At 39.3% G+C, this 24,089-nt stretch overlaps 1 protein-coding gene across 1 annotated transcript in view; it reads right to left on the minus strand.

The window, feature by feature from the left end:
- EMCN (endomucin) overlaps nt 1-15,653 on the minus strand; it is a gene marked incomplete at its 3' end in the record, with an annotated part of 222,723 nt that extends 207,070 nt beyond the window's left edge. The window contains exons 1-2 of the mRNA XM_082243550.1: nt 15,455-15,653; nt 268-318 (exon numbers count right to left, since the gene is read on the minus strand). Of these exons, the coding sequence (XP_082099676.1) occupies nt 268-318; nt 15,455-15,524 (121 nt within the window). The 5' untranslated portion in view covers nt 15,525-15,653. The remainder of the gene's footprint in view (nt 1-267; nt 319-15,454) is intronic.
- Nucleotides 15,654-24,089: the final 8,436 nt, after the last annotated feature.

Consider the following 24,089-nt stretch of genomic DNA (forward strand, 5'->3'; position numbering starts at 1 on the left):
ACAGGAACAGGCAGTTATAAAGTGTTTTCTTATATAGAACAGAAAGAACAAACGACCGGCATACAGTCATGAAAAATGTATTTTACAAAAACCCCTGTAAAGTTTTAATGGCCATTTTAAATAAAGATTTTGTTTAATAGTGTTCCTTTTTTATGTCTAAATAGGCAATTATCAAAGCCCAGCATGGAAAAAGGTCATTGATTTGTTAGGAGTTTTTTTATTTAACGAACAATAGGATACAGACAAAGAATAAATATGTTTCTTTACCTGGAACTTGTGAGCTTGTAATGGCTGTTTCATTGCTAATACTAGATGACACTATAGAAGTGATGAGAAAAAAAAAAGGAAAAGATTATTAATAACAAAAGCAACAATTATATTGTAAGATGAAAAAATTGTTCAATTGCTGCAAATTCTTTTTCAGACTGTGTCAGTTAAAATGCTGATGCTAGATGTATATGTTACAGAAGTACATTGGTGTATATATAGAGTACAAGTAAACATTTTATTGGAACTGGGCGAGCTTGCACATAATCTGATTTTCAAAACATTCAAGTTCCTATTTAAGTTTACATGAGATCATCCTGTGCCAGGAAGCCTTTATTTATATTTGGGCGGCTGAATAGTTTCAGCAACACAGTTGAGCACAACTTGCGTGTTGAAACGCCAGCTTCCTTCATTCTTAACCCTGATAAGCACAAACGAGTCAATAACGCTTTAAAGTATTTTTACATCTTTGTACATCTCATCCACTTGGAATCTGGGTGTGGGAAGGTCGGAAGAAGGCTGACATTATAGAAAGCAGCCAGGTTCATAGTGTCACTTTAAGGGTCTATTCCCATCACATGCAATGGGACTGTGCAGTTATTTCTGTGCAGTCCCTCTGTATGAAAAGGCATTTTGCCTTGTCTCCCTATCTCCCTGGTTCAAACCACTGTATTGCAAAGGTGTGCATGCAGGACCGGTGCAAGGATTTCGGACACCCTCGACCTGACACCCATGACTCCACCCCCTTTGCCCTGCCCATGTTTACGTATACCTCCCAACTTTTGAACTTGAGATTAAGGGACACTTCAGGGAGACACGCGCTGCAGGAAAAAGTGGGTGTCGCCAAACATGATCATGGGAGGGACTTAATGGCCATGGTTTAACAAAACATGGGCTTCCTTGTACCTATAAAATATGCTTTGATTGCTGTGCCAGGGGCTGGAGTCTCAGGGATACATATAAACCACAAAACAATCATTTAGAAAATTACTTCAAATACATCTGGTTTTGTATGTACTGAAAATAGACAGAGAGCTTATAGAGGATTATGAAGGACCTGAGGAACCCGGGATGGAGCCAGAAAATAAATACTGCCGTATGAACCAAGCCTGAGAGAGAGAGGGAAAGATCACTATGGTATATGGAAGAAAAATAGGGGGCATCACTATAGTACATATAAGGCCGGAAGGAAGGATCACTTTGCTACATGGAAGAAAGGAAGGAGGGATAACTATGATATATGGAAGGAAGGAAGGAAGGATCACTATGGTACATGGAAGGAAGGAAGGAGGGATCACTATGGTACATGAAAGGCAGAAAGGATCATTATGGTACATGGAAGAAAGGAAGGAGGGGTCACTATGGTGCATGGAAGAAAGGAAGGATCACTATGGTACATGGAAGGCAGGAAGGATCACTATGGTGCATGGAAGAAAGGAAGGATCACTATGGTACATGTAAGAAAGGAAGGAGGGGTCACTATGGTACATGGAAGAAAGGCAGGATCACTATGGTACTTGAAAGGCAGGAATAATCAATATGGCACACAGAAGGCAGGAAGGATCACTATGACACCTGGAAGGTAGGAAGGATTACTATGCCACATGAAAGGTAGGAAGGCTCACTATGGTACATGGAAGGCAGAAAGGATCACTATGGTACATGGAAGGCAGAAAGGAAGGACCACTATGGTACATGGAAGACAGGAAGGAGGGATTACTATGGTACATGGAAGGCAGGAAGGGGAGATCACTATGGCACATGGAAGGCAGAAAATACCACTATGATACATGTAGGGCAGGAAGGAAGGATCACTATGGTACATGGAAGGCAGGATGATTATGGCAGGTGGAAGGCTGAAAGGCTATGGCACATGGAAGGCATGAAGCCTATGGCCTATGGCACATGGAAGGCTGGAAGATCATGGAACATGGAAGGCTGGAAGACTATGGCACATGGAAGGCTGGAAGACTATGGCCCATGGGTGGCAGGAGGATTATGGCATATGGAAGGCTAGACAACTATAGCTCATGGAAGGCAGGAAGCCTATGGCACATGGAAGGCTGGCACATGGAAATCTGGAAGACTATGGCACATGGAAGGCAGAAAGACTAAGGCACATGGAAGGCAGGAAGACTATGGCACATGGAAGGCTGGAAGACTATGGCACATGAAAGGCTTGAAGACTTTGGCACATGGAAAGAAGGAATATTATGGCACATGGAAGGCTGGAAGACTATGGCACATATAAGTAAAAACATAGAGGGAAGGGATCACTTATTCAGGGCTGCATTATCTTCAGACAGCTCAGACAACGACATCAGGAAAGGAACACTGGCTGCATTGAAATCTCCCACCCACACCCCCTTCCCAGCACAGATTGGCTGCTCGCAGGGGTTGTGGGCGGGCACGGGGGACATGGGGAGGAGGTGGAATAGACCTAGCCTACTCGTAAAGGGTATACAGCGGACAGGGGATTTGTACAGTGCAGTGGGCGAGCCGGCAGGCGGGGGATGTGTACAGTGCAGTGGGAGAGCCGGCAGGTGGGGAATGTGCAGCAGGCGAGTAGGTGATGTGCAGTGGGCGAGACAGCGGGCGGATGAGTGGGCAATGAAGGTGGGGACACAGAGCAAAGCCGCCACACCCCCGACAGATGTGTGCTTCAAGCTGGCGCCTACCTTGCCTACAGGTAGTGCCGGCCCTGTGTGCATGTGGTGTGCTCTGAAAAAAAGTACTACACAGCTGTCATTTAAACATTATGAGATGTCTGTATGACATCTCAATAAAGTTAATTTAACCACTTCATCCAAACTCGCTCATCCATGTCTTTATGGATCTTGCTTTGTGCACTGGTCCAAATCATTAGGTGGAGGGGGAATTATGATGTGGGGTTGTTTTTCAGGGGTTGGGCTTGGCCCCTTAGTTCCAGTGAAGGGAACTCTTAAGGCATCAACATACCAAGACATTTTGGACCATTTCATGTTTCCAACTTTGTGAGAACAGTTTGGGGATGGCCCTTCCTGTTCCAACATAACTGCGCACCATTGCACAAAGCAAGGTCCATAAAGACATGGATGAGCGAGTTTGGGGTGGAGGAACTTGACTGGCCTTCACAGAGTCCTGACCTAAACCCGATAGAACACCTTTGGGATGAATTAAAGCAGGGACTGCGAGCCAAGACTTCTGTCCAACATCAGTGCCTGACCTCACAAATGCGTTTCTGGAAGAATGGTCAAACATTCCCATAGACACACTCCTAAACCTTGTGGAAGCCTTCCCAGAAGAGTTGAAGCTGTTATATCTACAAAGGATGGGCCAACTTAATATTGAACCCTACGGATTTAGACACTAAAGTTCATGTGCATGTAAAGGCAGGTGTCCCAATACTTTTGACAATATAGTGTAAATGCAACAACCAATACCAATAACACTGTTGGAAGCTACTTAGAATATTATTTTTTTTAATTAATTAGCTCCTAACTGTGGTATTGATAGGTTGCAATAATGCTTGCAATAATATATAAACACAATGTATGCTCATTGCTCATTTTATTGCTTCTGATTTTCATTGTCAGTGGAAAGGGCTATGGTAATCACTGGTTTGGGACATCTTAAAAACATAACCAGTTAGGGGTTAGAACATACTGTAAGTTGTGGGCTCTGACTGTCCACCTCCAGTACCTTTCAGGGCAAAGCTGTCTGAAGTGTGAAAATTTGTCACTGGTGTACCCAAAGTAGAACGAGGTAAGTATACTAAAAAAAGAAAGTCATTGGTGTCATGGCTTAGTTGAGGGGTTAGTTAGGTCAGTGTAATAAATTCAGTTTCAAGTTTTAGTGTTAAGGTTTGGTTTTGTGAAGTTAAAGAAGAGCTCAAGCCAAAGCCATTTTTATTTTCTGTACAGTGTGCATGCTTCAGAACTTCTTTCAGGCTTTCTTCTTTCAGGTTTTTACACTGTTTGTGTCTCCTTTGGGGAGATTTTCCCTGACTTCCTGACCCAGGGTAAAAAATGAGAGAGTGTGGGTATCCTTTGCAATATGAAGACACAACAAAGAAAAGAAACCTGCTAGATACATTTCCTCTTCCTAGTCTACTAAATGCAATGTTACAATTGGACAGATATTGCATCGCTTCCTATCCTTGTGACTTCCTATCACAGGGGCAGAAAGTGAAGGTATGTCTCCCCGTAGGTGACACAGGCAGTAATCAAACCCAGAGTAGTTCTAACCCTTTCCCACTGTATATAAAAGGAAAATAAATGTGGATGCAGGAGGGTTTTAAGTTAAGAGCTGGGGGAGGTTAAGAGTTAAGGAAATTTATTGGCTTTGATGGATGTTAGGGTTAGATTGAGGGTAAACTGTATAAGAGGTTAAGTGTTTGGGTCAAGTTTAGTGTTAAGGGGTTCAGGGTAACGTGTAGGGTTCACACAAACACTGTTGCTGGGAGGTGAAAGGTATCCGGAAACCATTGGTAAGCATAGTCCCCAATCTCTAATTTTATCACAACCATATTACATAGTTATTATTGTTAAAAAGACACATATATGCTATGAATGGCCAGTTTTTTTTTGTTTTTTTGGACTAAGCTTTCAGTGGATAATTTAGTCTAGCAGTTAAAAGCCTACAAAAAAGAAAGTTTGAAAAAAAAAAAAAAAAACAATACCAATGAAGACTCTTGTGTTGTGTGATATTGTTTTGTCATTTTGCCCTAAGACATAATCAAGGAGCTAGCTGAAGAAATAAAAATGTAAAAAAAAAAGGTAAAACAAGTAAATATAATAGCAAATTTAAATACAATGCTAAAAAAAAAAAATGAAAGGTACACTTTTTAAACAGGGTACAGCATCAAGTCAATTAAACTCCTGGGATTTTGATCTGGACAGTAAAGAGGGGGTTGTTAATCAGTTTCAGCTGCTTTGGTGTTAATAAAATTAACAACAAGTGCACTAGATTGGCAACAAGGAAACAACCCCCAAAACAGGAATGGTTTTACAGGTGGATGCCACTGACATTTTTTTCCCTACTCATCTTTTCTGACTGTTTTTCACTAGTTTTGCATTTGGCTAGGGTCAGTGTCACTACTGGTAGCATGAGGTGATACCTGGACCCTATAGAGGCTTCACAGGCATTTCAACTCCTCCAGGATGGCACATCAATACATGCCATTGCCAGAAGGTTTGCTGTGTCTCCCATCACAGTCTCAAGAGCATGGAGGAGATTCCAGGAGACAGACAGTTACTCTAGGAGGGCTGAACAGGGCAGTAGAAGGTGGGTCAGTGCTGGTCTAGGGAAGCATGTCCATGGAGGGACGCACAGACCTCTACAGGCTAAACAATGGCACCCTGACTGCCATTAGGAATCAGGATAAAATCCTTGTCAAACCCTACACTGGTGCAGTGGGTCCTGGGTCCCTCCTGGTGCACAACAATGCCCTCCTTATGTGGCGAGAGCACGCAGCTATTTCCTGGAGAATGAAGGAATTGATACCATTGAATGGCCCCCACGCTCGCCTGACCTAAATCCAATAGAACACCTCTGGTACATTATGTTTCGGTCCATCCAACGCCGTTAGGTTGCACTTCAGTCTGTTTAAGAGCTCAGTGATGCCCTGGTCCAGATCTGGGAGGAAATACCCCCATGACACCATCTGTCATCTCATTAGGAGCATGCCCCGATGTTGTCAGGCATGCATACAATCATGTGGGGGCCATACAAGCTACTGAGTACCATTTTGAGTTGCTGCAATGAAATTTCAGCAAAATGGACTAGCCTGCTGCATCTTTTTTTTATCCAGCATGATATTTTTCCCCATTGAGATCTGATGTGTTTTCAAAGTGTTCCTTTCATTTTTTTGAGCAGTGTACATTGTCCTGGGACTTTAAATGAAGCACATAACATTCAATTTGGTAAAATAATCTAAAATAAAATATGATTGCACGTTTATTCATTCATACATCTACCAGTCTCATCATAGCAAAATTCAGCTACAAATAATGTGATGTTACCATATGTCAAATTCAGAGCTGGCTTGTAAGTAATTAGTGGGGGATATCTGATTGACATGGTGGGTCTCCCCCTTTTTTGTTAACTATCAAACTATACTGTCATCTATTCATTCCCTGCAGATACGTAGCGTGCATCTGCTCCTGAGGAAGTGGAGTGAATTCCATGAAACGTGTCAAGCTTTCTGGATGTAGCTTTATTACAATCATGCATTTACATTTCAGACTTTATACATGAATTTTGTATAATTCTGAATAAATTTTTAATGTAATCTGTTTATGTGGATTTAAAATATATTTACTACAAATCAGCTCAATAACATCACGTTTTTTTTTTTACTAAATTTTGCTATGATGAGACTTGTATATGTATGAATTATTAAACATGCAATAATGCAATTGATTATTTTACTAAATTAAATGTCTTGTGCTTCATTTAAAGTCCCAGGTTAATGTATTTAAATGTGCTATGTATATAGGGATGGAGGCACATGACTATAAATGGTGCTCCATACCACAACTTTATATGTGTTATTTTTTACAAGTGAATATAATATCCTTCCTATCTATTTACTAAGGCTAGCAGCATAAGTATTAAAAATAGTAAATGTTGATTTACTAAAGTTCTGCTTTCAGATTTACTAGAAATATTTTTCCTAAAATTTTGGAGCAAGATGCCACCAGCCGATTTAACCTTGCTTTTGGGACCAAGGCCTCACTTGGCCTGAAAGGTAGTTCCATTAGTAACTTGTGCCTCCAAGGCAAGATTCGGGCAGTAGCTTTAACTCCCTTACAAATGGGCAGAATATCGGCCAAAATCAGTCGGTGCAGTAGATACTGGCCGACATTCGGCCCATGTGTACAGATCCTTGTTTGAGACAAGTCGATCTTACGGCTGGCTTCTATCGAACAAGCTTGCTCGAAAACCAGCAACCGATCGACATCCAATCAGTGCTCTTAGCCAATGGCCGAATGTGTTCTGGTGGGAAGGGTGTCCACCTGTCACAATGCATTAGCTTAGCGGGAAGATCACTGTACTAACATTGCATCATTAGTACAGGACCTCCTTGTGAGTTCCTTGTTTTTTTGTGGGTTTTTTTTTTATTCAGTTTACTGGACTGAACAACAAAAAAAACTTACTTTGTGTACCAGGTTTTACTACTGTATAGAATTAAAGTCTAATTACATGTTAATTTAGGACAAGAGGGAACTGCAATCTAATTGTTTAAAGTGTTATCTGTATATTTAGAGCACACTATATGAACAAACAATTGCTATTTATTCAGGTTATTCATTAGGCGTGCTACTACTGCCTTCCTGTTCATTAAATGATATGTTCACAGGCTATTTTTTTTTATTACATACAGTGTATGTTTCTGTTTTTTCCTTTTGTGTTGTCTGTGAATCACAGAAAAGATGAAAGCGGAAAAGGGCCAGCTTAGAGAATTGGCAGCACTTAAGAGATTTTCTTTGAATAGAGCTTCATATACTAACAATTGCAGGAACGTTAATCTGCAATGTGTGTTTGTATGTAGCATAGTGACATGAACACAATCTTTACTCTCCAGTTTATATTTACGGTTTATTATCCATTTTGACTCTGTGGCTACACTTACCCTATTCACAGACAAAGAATGGCTGAACACGGTCTTGACTACAAAAGAAAGCATCTTACATAAACCCATTTACACAGTTATTTTGTTAAGTCACTGAATGGTTTCCATGCAAAGATGGTTTGCATAAATGGATAAGACTCTGAATGAGTATCAGCCAAATGAATGCATAGCAATTTAAATGATGCTAAAACAAAAAACAAAAAGCTACCCGAAAATCAAAATGAAAAAAATGTAAAACATATTTAGCAAAATCATCAAAATTTATGTCTATGCGAAAGCAAAATGGCAGAAAAATAAAATACTAAAAAAAATATTTATAATTACAAATATAATGCTTAAAAGTTCTCTTTTATTTTCTTGTTAGTATGTATTGTTTATATTCACACTAAAACATTTACAAAATTGATATTCAATCTAACCAATGATGTGGCTAGAAGGTGCCCACAACTGTAAAAAATAATATTCCCCTAAATATTGGCTGCATCCTTCTTGCCACTGACTTTTATAATAATTGTGTGTTGGGTGATGGAGTGTTTCTGTTGTTATCCAATGATTATTGTGACTGGTTTCAAGACCAGCAGTGGACCCTATCAACAACATAGGAGTAGAGATGTACAAATAATGAAAAATCTACTCCATCGGCAATGGATATGCCTTAATTTCCTTTTTGGGCAGTAAAAGTTACACAAATTAAACTATGTTTATAGTGAAACATTTTTTCTAGTTTTGGATAGAGTACGAAATAAATAAAACCTCTCTCATTTTTTTCCTGCTTGTGTCCCATTAGTAAGATTTCCCATCACTCTCTGTCCCACAGACACAACAGGAAGTAAGAGGGTAACATTACAATATAAATGAAATTCCTTAGGCAGTTGTCACTAGAAAAACTATTCCTATAGGAAAATTTCCCCTATTTTTGTTGTAATGAAAACTCACAATTTTGGGTTTTTCCTCACTTTCAGTCATGATGACAGTGTTTGTGTGCAGCAAAAATAAAAATCTGACAGAGGTTTTAGCTCTTCTAGTGCAAGACAGTGAAGATTTTATAGATTATGAATTGTTTCAAGTGAAGCTGGCAGATACACGTTTTACATGAATTTTATTTGGGACCCGTCAGCATAACAAATTAACATTAATACTGTGAATAAGAAGTGACCTCCTTCTTGCCAGGAATAAAAAAATAACTGTTGTTTCCCAGTTGCAGCTTAGATCACATGGTCTCTGGCCACCAGTCATTACTACATAGAGTCTGTTATTTTCTACCAACAGATAACAAATTAAATGGTGTCTGTCTGTCTTGTGAGAGTGAACAAAAGTTCCATGGGGTAGGTGTAGGTAAGTCACACTTGTAACTCCACAATATTGTCAACCTGTAGCTCCCCCCCACCCCTGCTTTGCTTTCCAGTGCTGATACCTGGCCATATGCCTATTGTGCCAGTTGTAGAGCACCCTAGTAGATAAATAATAATAAAAAAAACATTATTAAGAAAATAAAAGACAATCTTTGTGTGACCTTCCGCTGGCAAATAAAGGAAAATAAAGGAACCATATGCCTTTAGCAGTGATAACATGTCTCAATAATCTGAACTTTTGGAAATGTTTCTTTGTAAATGGAAAATTTCCCTGCAAAACAAGACAAGGTCCTGGAATGAATAAAAGTATTTCATTGTGTATTTCTCTTAATATATTCATTGATATTGCTCAGTCAGGACAGCAAAAGTTTTCTGGATCATACACATAGGGCAGTCAACATCATAGTATCCAGTACTGGATCTCTGCCATAGGAGAGAAGGCAGCTTTCTTTATGAGACATCCAAGCCAAAATTAGAGCAGGCCAAACAAGACACTGAAGAAAGGAAAGACACTGCTCCAGGTGTATAGTGTGTGGTGATTGCCAGGAGATAGGATATCCAATAGAGTGCTGGCACCGGCCCGCCTCCGTGGGAACACTTGTAGGAAAAGAAATAGCCGCACATCCAGGGATTCCAATAGGTTTCAAATACCTTTATTTTCAAAAAGTTGCAAGTGATGACACCAAAGACACCAGCATGAAGTCTCGTAGACGCGTTTCACACATACATCTTGTGCTTAATCATTATGATTAAGCACAAGATGTATGTGTGAAACGCATCTACGAGACTTCATGCTGGTGTCTTTGGTGTCATCACTTGCAACTTTTTGGAAATAAAGGTATTTGAAACCTATTGGAATCCCTGGATGTGCGGCTATTTCTTTCCCTACAGGCCAAACAAGACACCTTCCTGAAGCCACCTTCATATTGGGGTTGCATGAATTTGTGGCTGAAATGGTGTATTTCCAGTTGCTCAAGTACGCTTACCACAAAAAGCAGCTTAGAGACCAAAAACAAAAACATTTTCAGTAGGTCCTGGGTGAGCCTGAGTACTTATGCTGGCCATACACTATATGAAAAATTGCCCGAAATTCGGTCATTTGGACAGTTCGTTCCTTTTTCGGCCAGTTAATGGGCACAAATCGATAATCTGGTGTGGCGTTTTTGAGCCAAAAAAACGGCGGACAAGTTTGGAAATGTTCTGCCGAACAAACGATAAATTAAAAGGTTAATGTGTTTCTGGTCCAAACTGTTTGCACTAGGCATATGTGAAAAAAACAAACAAAAAATTGATTCATTTATGTCCATCAAATGATTTTTCATTCATTACATGATGGCACTGTCATTTGCTCTCACGGCCCAGTGTTCATTTTTCGAAAATGAGCTTGAATGATTTTTCGTATAGTATATGGCCAGCATTATTCTAACACACAGAGAAACACTAGACCTCTCTGGAGAAAGCAGCTGTTTATTGTTCTTCAGATGCTAGAAAGGGTCCCAGGTTTGATCTTGAATCTTTCAGTGCTGCTACCTGTGGTCATTTAAAGCTGATTTGGGAAATATCCATATGGAACTTCCTGAGCCTAGCTGACACTAGGAATTAGGCAAGGACCAGCTGTGGCCTCAGTTACTATGACTAACATTGATAAGAACTGTAATGGACTCTTAGAAGCCACCTCAATAGCATACTGGCATGGACCTAATTGCACTATCCCCTTGGTTTTCTGCAGGAGTTTGAATGTTTAAACTGGGCTCCTGGGCATTCACCAAGCCCTAAACTCCAACCTAGTTTGCCTCATGCATGATCCCACTCTTTTAATACTTTCTGGCTGAGCAAGCTCAGGGAAATGTTGATTGTCCAGGATGAACTTTTCTAGACATAAGGTTTTGTTATGTGGAGACATACCAACACCCACAATTCTACCTCAAAGGCCCAACCTTGCATGTTAGCCAGATGCAGACTATTCATTTTATGCAAAGCTGTTTTTCCAGAAAATTAGACAGTCACGCATTGTGCATGCTTAGTCAGCTACCATCTAATATTTATAGGTAGCTTTAATAGTATGTATATCCATTTTTTTTTCAAGTTTGGATATATGTAGTTGGGAATAGTAAAATCACCGTCATTTTATTTTATTTTTTTGCTGCTTGTTTCCTATTTCACTTTACTGTATGGATAAGCAACAAGTTGTGAAGAGAAATCACTACAAAATGAGGGGGAATTACCATCCTAGATAGCTATCATTAGAACAGGAATCCCCACTAGAGTATTCCTCTCTTTTCTAATTTTGGTGACAACAGTAAAATGTTGAATTTCCCATCATGATCTGTCTCACTGATAATGGTCATAAGGACAAACATAGAGTGCAAATCTCCCAAGCAGGGCTACATAGAGCACAAATACACAGAGCAATAAAAACTTTACAGGGGTTCCAAGCCCTCCCTAATCCATGTTATATATAAAAGTATTTTGGCTATGCATACACTTTAGGGTGAAGTTCCTCTTTAACATCTCTTTCCCTCCTCCTCTCCCACTTTTGGAGGTTTTTTTGGGAAGTGGGTACCTGATTTTAGCAGGTAACTTCTCCCACATTTGCCTTGACCACCTAGGTGATTGGAGTGGAAGTTCTCCCCCTTCTCTCCTTGCCCACACCCTTCTGGGACACAACACAGGTCCCAGAAGACTGCGGGTCCAAATTATTCATGCATGCACAGTGGGGAGCTGGCTGTGAAGCCACAAGGAGTCACAGGTGGCTCCCCCTAGTAAACATGCTAGGGACCTGAAGACTGACGAAAAACCAGCCTTGGTGACAGTGGCGCTGGATCCTTGGACAGATGAGTGTCCTTTTTTTTAAAGCTGCTGACTTTTTTATTTATTTTTTTGTTAAGACCGAACAACTGCATTAAGTTCAGAAATTTGGTACATTGTTTACTGGAACATATGTTCAGACCTCTCAGTTAGGCCACCACTGTGCAAGCTCTACTTAAAATGCCCTAGAGCAGCCATTTTTAACTAGGGTTCTGGGAAAACCCTAAGGTTTCTCCAAAGGTTGCTAGGGGTTCTTTTAGCTGTGGCTGGTTACCCAGCATAGGTCCAGGGCCAAGCCACTTGACAGTGCATAAGCATAAAAACCAATGATTTTCGTAGCTGTCTGTAATGCTGGCAAACTGGCCACCACTATAAGGCCTTGTGCATACAGGATGTCAAAAATGTCAGTTGTACAGGGATCCAACTTTTTTTTTTTGCCTCTAAACATCCCAATATGTTAGCCTATGTAGCCATGCATACATAAGTATTTACAGGCCCAAGGCAGGAGCGTTTAGAGGCAAAAAAAAAAAACCCATCATTTTCACATTCAGAAGAGAAGCATTTGAGTGGAAAAAATGCCAAAGACACAATAACGAGCATTAATGTTAGACGTGTTTAGGCGCATGCAAACCACGGCTTTTGGCACATTTTTAAGCAGCATTTTTCTTCCCTGGATGCCTTTGCTTGCACATAAGGCCTAAGGGCAGCATTCTTCAAACTGACTACCAATGTAAAGGTCATTTTTCCCACTGATCCCCAAAGAATTGGTTTACCAAGGGGTTTCCCAAGACCAGAAAATTATATTAGGGGTTCTTTTGGGAAGGGCTGCCCTATATTATAGGCATATGCTGCTATTTTATCATGAAAATAATAACAATAGAAAATAAAATGCTAGTATGCAATGCAGCACCCAATTTTAAAAATTGATACTGACTACTGAGATTTTTTTGCTTTGGGTGTGGCACTGTTTGGTATAGATAAAAATGAGTGAAATCTTTGCATTTTTAAAATATTTTCATATATATCCATTGTCCATATGTTTTTTTGGGGGCAGTGGATATCTTGTGTTTAAAATGTTTTTTTTGTCTCTGCTTATACTCAATAATTTTTCCTATAAGGTACATAGCCCATATTGGCGCACTTATATCCAAATTAGATTGCTATTCACATCAGAACAATATTCCCCTGCACTACAGCTGGTAAAACTGCCTTCTCACTGTAGCCACTACATTGAGGGGCTGGGATCAGGGCACAGACAGTGCAGTCCCAGTGGCAGGCTGGACAACAATACAAATGAGTGAATTGACCATAGGAATGTATACAGTTCAGTAACAAGCAGGGGGGTGAGTGTTCACCACACCCATTCACCCTTGCCTCCAGGGTCCATAGTGGATGAATGAGCATTAGTTTCCCCTCTGCCACCAAAAATGGGCTTTTAAAACCTTTACTGAGCGAAATAAAAAGACTGCTGGCTTCACCTTTTGAAAGTATCTGTTATACTGATCATTTGGTTTAGTACTTTTTGAGTAGCTGACCCAGAGTAGGTATGCAAATCAGGAATTCTGACTCAACTGATTGTATTATTGATTCAGGTCCGTGACTCAGAAAAAATGTAGTCATTGGCAGCCAGGCAAACATAGAAACATAAAAGACTGACAGCAGAATAAAAAATCATGTGGTCCATTGAGGCTTCTTTTATTTAGAACATTTTTCTAAAAATAGATCTATTTTATCACAAGCATGATTAATGGACAAAGTGACAGTGCACCCCCTTTTCCAGCAAGACATAATTGCCCATCCACTCTCCTGCATGCGGTAGTTCATCCCGAGAAAGCTCTAGTGCTGGATGGTGTCAGAGCTTACCCAGGTGGATGATGTCACTATTCCATCACAAATGACAGTGTACAGAACTGTCAATAGGCCACTTGTACCTGTGCATTGTCATATTGGGGAGGTCACATGCTGCCCCTTAATCAGATGCTCCACTCCATTAGACAAAGATATTTGATTGAGCAGGGAGATGGTGAGGTAATGCAAATCTGTAAGTACACTTTGTTGGGGGAGTGGATGTCAGAAGACACTGTCATTTACTTACCTGAATGGGGTAAAGTGACAATGTCTCTTAAAACAGACTTTTTAGCTGGCTTATTGGTTTATTGGCATTGATTTACTAAAGGCAAATAGGCTGCCCATTCTTTAATGTAATTTTTACTTTGCAAAGGAATTACACTTAACTGAATGAGTTAATGTTAATGAGGTTAAGTGCTGCTGATTTCCATTATCCAATCATGTGTATGCAAAAATTACTCTTTTTATCCTCTTTGCATGGGATTGGATATTCTTTGCAAAGCAAATTTTTACCACATTCATGGAAAATTCCCTTGCAAAGTGAGAATTTACTTACAAAGTGAACAGCCTATTTGCCTTCACTAAATCAACCCCGCTGGAGAAAGATGATTTGGCTTTCTGATGGTCAGCAAGTAGGAGACCACTTGGACAATGCAGGCATTAATCCTGCTACTTCTCACATGCTAAGCAAATGCGTTACCATTTGAGATAAATGGCGTAGTAATAATAATGCACCTGCAAAAAAGATGCTCTACAAATGTGCCATGAGTGCAGTATTAATTAAAACTGACACATTTACAAATTGATCTGCCAAAACATCATGTCATAATTAGCTCTTGTAAAGACTACTGAATATCAATTTGGGATTTTTTCAACTATACTTTTAGAAATAATGCTTTTTTTTTTATAACCATTAAGTTTTTAAGTTGACATTTTGTTAATATCATTTTTCAAAAAAATTGAAGTTCAATAATAAATGTTCTTTACGCAAGAAAGTTTCAAAAAGAAGTAAGTACCGATTCAGCTCTGAGTTGGGAAATACCAATATTTATAAAAGCCAGTTTATTCAATTGAAACACATAAATGTCAATCATTCTCCAATTTATTTTGAATTAACATTTGTTTTTTTGTTTTTTTTTTTCACAAAAATGTAATCTGTTTAGCCATTATTGGAGGTCAAGTGTTTTTTGCATCAAACCTGGTAAATTTTTGCACGGTTTACATCATAGTACCTAATGATTTTTTTTTCCAATGTAATGTCTAGACATTTAAAGAGTAAAGTGAACATCTGATCACATATGGTGGAATTTGAAAAACAGAAAATTATTTTTCTTGTGATTAGATATTTGTAGTAGATAGTGTGGATGATTATCATAGCTGCATACATTTGTGAAACATTAAATATATTGAATTTGATGGCTTGTAATGTTAATGCTGATCAGGAATACTTCACTTACAGGTGGAAAGGGATGCAAAGAAAAAACAGACAAGAGACTAGTAGGAAGATGACTATAGCCATAAACAAAACAATAATATGATCAAAGATCAAAGATAAGTGTGTTACCTGTCAGCAGGTTAATGACAGCCAGAAACACAGCTGTAGCTCCGAAGGGCTTCATGGTTCTCTCTAACATCCCTTGTGCATTATCCAATTTTTTCCTGTAGTAGGGCAGGACTTATCATGTGGAAAAGGTGTGTACATGCTCGGCCTCTTTTTGCTTATTTTAGGGCTGATAAGGAACTGGAGGAAATGCACAACCTCCTGCTGGGAGTTCAGGACTTTGGGGATGTATTGTTTAAATTCTTCACAGGAAACCCCTTTTCATTTGGCTTACAGACGTGTTGTTCTTAATAAAATTATAACTTTTTAACCATGTCTGTACTGACAGCAGTTATGTCTCAGGAAACTAAATACGTAAATGCATAATATTTCCTGTACCTACACACTAGTGCTTTTCATATTGTTTGTGTATAATAGTTGTGAGAAAAAAAAGGAAATTTTTTTAATTATAGCACGAAAACCTTCTAAAATGTTAAATGATCTTCATCTATGTCATAATAAAGTTTTTATTAAAAAAAAAAAAAAATGTTTGACATGTTTTTTAAACAAATGGTTAAAACAGATTAGAGCTGCAGATTGAAAAAAAAAAAAAAAAGTGAACCATCTATTGTAATGCGCCACGTTTTCCAAACCATTTGGAAGTAGGTCTGCCCTTCACCTTCACAAAGCAAATTAGCCTATTTTGTTTACCTGAATTCTGTTGAAGTGCAATATGCAAATTGCGGAATCTTATTTAGTGACAATGACCTTGCCAAAATCCTATAATTGCTGATGACAGAAGCACAGTTAAGTTAGGATAAGTTCACCTTTAAAAAATAAAAATAAATGCACATCTTTTTGCAGGTAAAATGCATTTATTATTTTTTTTTATTATTATTAGAAGCCTATAAAACATTGCACCCACAATCAGCAGATTACGGGTGCAATCTCAGGCTCCTGCAGACTGTCAGTACTTTGTAAGGGCAGGCAGTTACTGATTTACAGGAAGAATCAATGAACTACCTAGAGCGCTAATCAACGGCTGACTGTAGTTGCAGCTCTCTCATTCACAGAACTCTGTGAATGAATGATGCGTCAGGATGAGCAGAGCCCCGCACAATCGTATTTGTTTAAAATTGTGACAGTGGGTACGGGGAGAAGATCCCCAGCCCACTGTCATAACAGGGCTTTTTTGGGGTGCAGGGCTGCTCATTTAGCATATAGCATGTATGAAAGATGATCCTTTAAGACAGGGGTGTCCAAACTATGGCCCTCCAGCTGTTCAGGAACTACAATTCCCATGAAGCATTGTAAATCTATAACATTTCACAGACATAACTAGGCATGATAGGGATTGTAGTTCCTGAACAGCTGGAGGGCCATAGTTTGGACATGGCAGCTTTAAGAGATGTCTTGGCTTATTCCTGTACAAATAACTCTTTCTTTTTCAAATCAGGAAAATTTTTTATTGTTTAAAACCCTTAATGTAACAATAAAATATATTACAGTCACAGTATATTGGCAATCCCCCCCCCCCTTTTTGTTTTTTGGGTTGCATTTATGAGCATAGAAGTCATACAAATATTGGTATATATAAACAGTCAAACCATTACATATATATCAGAAATTATACTATTGTAGTTCAACCCAACCAATAATCAACAAGAGGGGCAGCTATTGTTATGCAACTGTTAAAGACATGACTTCATTTTCTATGGTTTATTCGGGCATACCAACAATCTTTGAAGTACCAGTTCCCGTGCACTAAGTCCAGGGGTATCCAACCATGGGCCCCAGAGCTTTTCAAATTTACCCTGACAGCCATGTCTTGTGTAGATATGACGTTCTAAAAGTAGTGACAAAGAAGTTAAAACGTACTGATGCTTTGGGATGTTTTGCATAATGGCCCGTTTTAGACCATTACAAGAAGGTGGAGCTTAGAACCAGATATGAGAGAGGGTATCTAAAAGCTGAACTTTAGGAATACAGATAATACAAATGTAATAATATTGCTATAGCACTTTTCTCTTTGGGGACTAAAAATGCTTATCAAATTGGTGCTGGCCTGGGATTTTTGAAGAAAAATATTTGTCAGGCATTGCTATCTGGATGTCTTGAGTCTGTTTTTAAAATATTCAGAGAGGATGCTTGGACAATGGATGACAGTGAGTTCCATATTGTGAGTGCTGCAATATGGAATGCACAAGAACAAAAGATTTTAAGGTGACTCTGAGTGCCGGTTCACACTAACGCGGCATGACTTCGGGGGCGACCTGTGAAGTCGCGTGCACCGCAACTTCGGCGCGACTTGCACAGACTTCATATAATGAATGTCGATGCAAGTCGCTCCGATGTCGCCCCGAAGTAGTACCTTTTTCTCCAGCGGGGTTGATTTAGTGAAGGCAACCTTTTTCTAAGTCGGAGCGACTTCAGTCGCTCCTATTAGAACGGTTCCCGTAGCACACAATGGACCAGTCGCCTGACAAGTCGCGGTAGTGTGAATGGACACTTAGATCGTGTCATTTTCAGCAGAGTAAGCGTGTTGGAGTATGGGTAACCAAAATCCATGTATGGTTGCTGTTACCTGCCAAAGGATTTGAACTTCTGTCCATCAAATCCTGAGATTTAAACAGCTGTGCCAAACACAGCCAGCCTGGAAACCTGGCTTTTCTCTACTGCAGTTACAGTGTTACTAAACCCGGCACCCTGCATTCACTATATCTGGTCTCCCACAGTACACAGAACATGGAAATGCAATTATTTTAGTAAATATAAACTACTAAATACCTTTCCTCTTCAGCAGCATGTAGCATTTTTATGACTTCTGTCAGTGTTCGGCTGAGCACTGGTTGAAGCTTGTAGGAGGAGTTTTAATTCTCCTTTGACTGTCCTATGAGGCCTGACTTTCTGTCTAAACAGTGCAAATTGGCCCTGTGCTGATCACATGCGCCCCCCCCCCCCCCAAAATAAAGAAAACTCTCTAGCAATACACACCAAACTGAGCATGTGCAGAGTGCCTCCTAGGGCTCTGTTCTACCAGCAGATGGATTGGGAACAGTAAAAGAAGGGGAGGATCAGAGAAGACAGGATCAAACAGCTTTTTAACACAATTCGGAGGATTAACCCCTTAGGTTCCACAGTGAGTATAACAAGCATGCTTTACTGCATATACAGACTGATTCATTTACTGTTGTGGATTTAGTAACACTATAGGTAATATACCCAGGTCTTGTCACTTTAATATTATTATTATACAGAATTTATATAGCCCCAACAGTTTACGCAGCGCTTTACAATACAAGGGGGGACAGTACAATGACAATACAGTTCAATACAGATGGAATAGGAGGGCCCTGCTCATGAAGCTTACAATCTAAAGACTTCAGTAACATATGACTGGACAGTGAAGGGAGAAGAAGCATATTATTGACCCAGTCACTTCTCCTATCTGCAAGTTCAGGTATTTAAATAATAAAGCTTAGCTGTAGGTACAAGGAATAATCCGTAATGTTTACTGTTTAGGAGATATTCACTTTTTCTGCAGCTGGTGACATCATGGATGCGTGTGCTCTGAAAGAATGGCATACTCAGAGCTGTGTTCCATGGAAGTGATGTCATCGTGGCTTAGCCATTCAAAGGGCCGGAGCCCGCAAACCAAGAAAGAAGACTGGATGAAGATGGAAGCACTGTCAGCGGTGCAATGCATGCTAGCTCAGTATACCCTTAACTTGCAGGGAGTTTTTCTTTTTTGAAGAAGAAGAAGAAGAGTTTGTTATCGCTTTAAGCTGCCTATAATGGATTGAAATTACCTGCTGAAAGGACTGAATTTCGATGGCCATTCCCACTTGCCAAATGTTGATCTAACGATTGACTTCTGTCAAACAGGACTGTTGGAAAATGTTCTCAATCAGTTTATTCTGACAGCAGAGGAGTCCCACTGTCAGAATACAATGGGCACAGCGGACAGGATCCCTCCATCCACCTCATATGTGTGAATAGGGGACTAAATACTTTTTTTTTTTTTGGTCGACCAGCCCCTTGACTGATTGAAAAAAAACAAGTCATCTATAGGCAGTCTAATGCTGGCCATACACTATACAAAAAATCGGCAGAAATTCAGACATTTGGACAGTTCGTTCATTTTTCGGCCAGTTAATAGGCACAAATGGGTAATCAGTTGTGACATTTTTGAGCTGAAAAGGACAAGTTTGGAAATTTTCTGCCGAATGAACAATAAATTAAAAGATTAAAGTGTTTCTCCTCCAATCTATTTGCACTAGGCATATGTGACAAAACTAACAAAAAACTGATTCATTTATGTCCATTGAATGATTTATCGGTCATTACATGATGGTACTATCGTTTGCTTTCATGGTCGAGTCTTCGTTTTTCGAAAATGAGTTTGAATGATTTTTCGTATAGTGTATGGCCAGCATTATGCTAGTAGCTTTTAGAAATATACTTGCTACACTTACACTTTCTGCTGATAATTCACTGGATGGCTTTGCAGTGCAAAATTCTGTTGTGAATTACACATTTTTCAGTGTGGAATTTTAAAGGGATAAAGTGGGCTCTGAGGAAGAAGGTCTTCCTTTAAAATGCATCAGGGAAAATATATGCTAGATACAGCACAACCACGCAGTTTAACAGGATCAGCTATGGAAATATCTTCCATGGATCAGGCGAGGAGCAGGACTCTTCTCATATGTTTTTACATTTAAAAAAAAGACAAGTTCGTAAAGAATGTAGTTGAGTAACAGTGTTTGCTATTTTTTTAACCACTTAAGCCCCAGAAGATTTTTCCCCCATTCCGACCAGGGTTTTTTTTTGCGATTTGGCACTGCGTGACTTTAACGGACAATTGCGCGGTCGTGCGATGCTGTACCTAAACGGATTTGATGTCCTTTTTTTTCCCACAAACAGAGCTTTCTTTTGGTGGTATTTGATCACCTGTGCGATTTTTACTTTTTGTGCTATAAACAAAAAAAGAGCGTCAATTTTGCAAAAATAACAATATTTTTCACATTTTTTTATATGAAATTCCCCCCCAAAAAATTTAAAAATCAAAATTTTTTAACATTTTTGTTTTCTGCTACATATGTTTGGTAAAAAAAATTGCAAAAAGCGTATTTTGATTGGTTTGCGCAAATGTTATCGCGTTTACTAACAAAGGGAAAGATTTTTGTAATTTTTGTTGTTTTTTTTTAACGCGTAATGGCGACGATTTTTTTGTGGTACTTCGACATTGCGGCGGACAGATCGGACCCTTGACTGACATTTTTGACACTTTTGGGGTTACCAGTGACATTTCTACAGTAATCAGTGTTATATATATGCATTGTTACTCTAAAATTACACTGGCAGTGAAGGGGTTAATTTTTTTTGAGAGGGAGGGGCTATGTGTGTCCCTAAGGGCGTGATTCTAACTGTGATTGGCTGTGGCTTGATGTGTAGGAACAATTATCAACGGTCCTACATAGTAGAACCGTATGATCACTGTTTCTACACAGGGGAGAATGACAGGCGGCTTGTTTACATTAGCCGCCTGCGTTTCTCCCGCTGTACCGACGATCGCAGAGTGACCGGCGGACATCGGGTCCGCCGGTCGCACGCGCGGGGGGGTCCGTGACCGCGTGGGAGCGGGAGCGCACCTCCGGCGGCGCGCGCTGGCTCCCTAGACCCTCACAGGCTAGCGGCGGTCGGCAAGCGGTTAATAAAGGTTTTATGAAGGTGTCACATGATGCCAGTGCACTTTCTGATTGTCCTATAAGATCCAAAAATAATAGAGATAATCACATATGTTAGGCATGCCATTATGGAAAAGATTTCTGAGTTTTTTTTTTTTTTTTTACAGAATTCTGAGATTGAAAGTCAGAATTCTGGGTTTGAGAGTCAGAATTCTAAGATTAAAAGTCAAAATTCTGACTTTGCAAGTCAGAATTCTGAGATTACAAGTTTGGACCATGCTAAAATTTATTAAACACAATTCTGAGATTAAAAGTCATAATTCTGAGTTTAAAAGTCAGAATTCTGAGATTAAAAGTCAGAATTCTGACTTTGACTTTCCCCTGTGTAACAGCACAGATCAAACGGTCCTGCTATGTAGGACCATAGATCTCTGCTGTTACACACACAGCCACAGTTAGAATCATGCCCCTAGGGACACACTTAACCCCTCTCTCTCCAATAAAGTTAACCCCTTCCCTGCCAGTGTCATTTTTACAGTAACAGTGCATATGTATAGCACTGATTACTGTAGTAATGTCACTGGTACCCCCAAAAGTGTCAAAAATGTCAGTCAAGGGTCCGATCTGTCCGCCCCAATGTCGCAGTACCTCAAAAAAAATCGCAGATCGCCGCCATTACTCGTTAAAAAAAAAACAATAAGAATGACAAAAATCTTTCCCTTAGTTAGTAAACGCAATAACTTTTGCACAAACCAATCAAAATACGCTTTTTGTGATTTTTTTTACCAAACATATGTAGCAGAAAACAAATTGGCCTACATTTTTTTGGGGGGGAATTTCAAATAAAAAAATGTGAAAAATATTGTTATTTTTGCAAAATTGTCGCTCTTTTTTTTGTTTATAGCGCATGATCAAAAAATCGCACAGGTGATCAAATACCACCAAAAGAAAGCTCTGTTTGTGGGAAAAAAAGGACGTCAATTTCATTTGGGTACAGCGTTGCACGACCGCGCAATTGTCCGTTAAAATCACGCAGTGCCGAATCGCAAAATAGGCCCTGGTCAGGAAGGGGGTAAAATCTTCGGGGGCTTAAGTGGTTAAAAAGTGACTGTATTCAAAAATGCAGTTTTCAGCATTTTGAATACATTGAAGTGCAGTGGAGGGGTTTAGGGTCTTTTAGATTCCCGATCCCTTCATAAAGAGAACCTGTCACTGCTTATTGCTGTCACGAGGGACGTTTACATTGTTTGTGACAGCAATAAAAGTGATCAGATTTTTTCTTTTTTTTTTTTAAACCTGTGCTAAAATTAAAAAAATAAATAAAATAAATAGGGAAAAAAATGTTAACTGCCCCGTTGCTGTGAGCTTGCGCACGAAAGAAAACGTATATGTCGCGCCCGCAATTTAAATCTCTGTTTAAACCACACATGTGAGGTATTGCCACGATCGCCAGAGCGAGAGCAATAATTTGAAAACAAAAAGCTACTCTGTAACTCTAAACTGGTAACTGTTAAAATTTTTTAAAACTTTGCCTATGGAGATTTTTATTGACCGTAGTTTGTCGCAATTCCGTAGGTGTGCGCAAATCTAAACCTTAACATGTTGGGTATGTATTTACTCGGAGTGACACAATATACAAAAAAAATGGGCTAGCTTTACTGCTTAGTTTTTTTAAATTAAATATAATTTTTCCCCCAAAAAATGGGCATTTTAAAGATCGATGCGCAAATACCGTGTGACCAAAAATATTGCAATGACCTCCATTTTATTCTCCAGAGCCTTGCTAAAAAATATATATATAATGTTTGGGGGTTATAAGCAGTTTTCTAGTAAAAAATACAGATTCTAACTTGTAAACAACATGTGTCAGAAATGGGCTCGGTAGAGATACATAGGTTCAGTTTGAACCAATGTGAGAAAGTATGTGCCATACCTGTGGGATCCATGTTGAAGCTGGAAATCATTGTTCTAGGCACCATTATTACAGTGATCGCCATTAGCTTTTGGGACCCAAGCTGAGCAGCTGCCTTGCTGCTTAGTGAACATAGCAGGTTTCTCACTGAGCATGGGTGCCTTCCAGAAAATACTGCATTTCCTCAATGAATACAAAGTGATCTCCGGTTTGGAAATTGGAAAAAAGGTGGAAATTGTGATGTCACTGTCCTGCCTCGCCACCTCGTCCAATCAGAAAACACTTTCTATTCATTGAGAAAATGCAAAAGTGTTCTTTGGATGGAACCTAGACCTCCTATGTTTACATTGAAGCAGGGCGGCCACTGGACACAGGACCCTAAAACTAGTTTAGATCGCTGTAGTAGTGGTGCCTACTACAGTGATTTCCAGCTTCTATGGAGATCCCACAGGTATAGCACATACATTTTACAAGCTGGATCTATGTAACTATGTAAAAATTGTCATACCTAAACTGCAGATTTAATATTGTTGAAACCAGCTGAAAACCAGAAATCTAGAAAGGGAAGAAAAAAAGGCTTGCTTAAAGATTCAGTATTTTGATGTAAAAAGGGAAACATCATTTTTCCTGCAATGTAACAATGCATTCTTTCACAGAATAATAAATCATAATTTTGTACACACGGAAGATAGACCCGGAAACCAATACTTGTACTAACTTAGGAACATGAACAACCCAGCGGGATAACAGGGTAAAAAAAGCAAAAGAATTGTGGCTCTTCCACAGAGTCAGAGAAATTGATGATTTTCTTCTTGGCTCTGCTCGTTTTGAGCTTGGTTACAAGCCAGTGAGAAACAAATAGGTAATAAAAATAAAAAGATGTATTAAACATCTTCATGGGTAATAATTTCACCAAAAAATGACCATTGCAGCAACAAAATAACACATTATACATGTCGTCGGTTTAATTGTTATCTCATATTAGAGGTTTGCTTTTACGTTTCTTTAAAAGTGAACTAATGTACTTCTCTGTTGCCTAAATAAAATATGCATTTTGTCT

The sequence above is a fragment of the Pelophylax lessonae genome, assembly GCF_965119305.1.
Source record: "Pelophylax lessonae genome assembly, chromosome: 1".
NCBI lineage: Eukaryota > Metazoa > Chordata > Amphibia > Anura > Ranidae > Pelophylax > Pelophylax lessonae.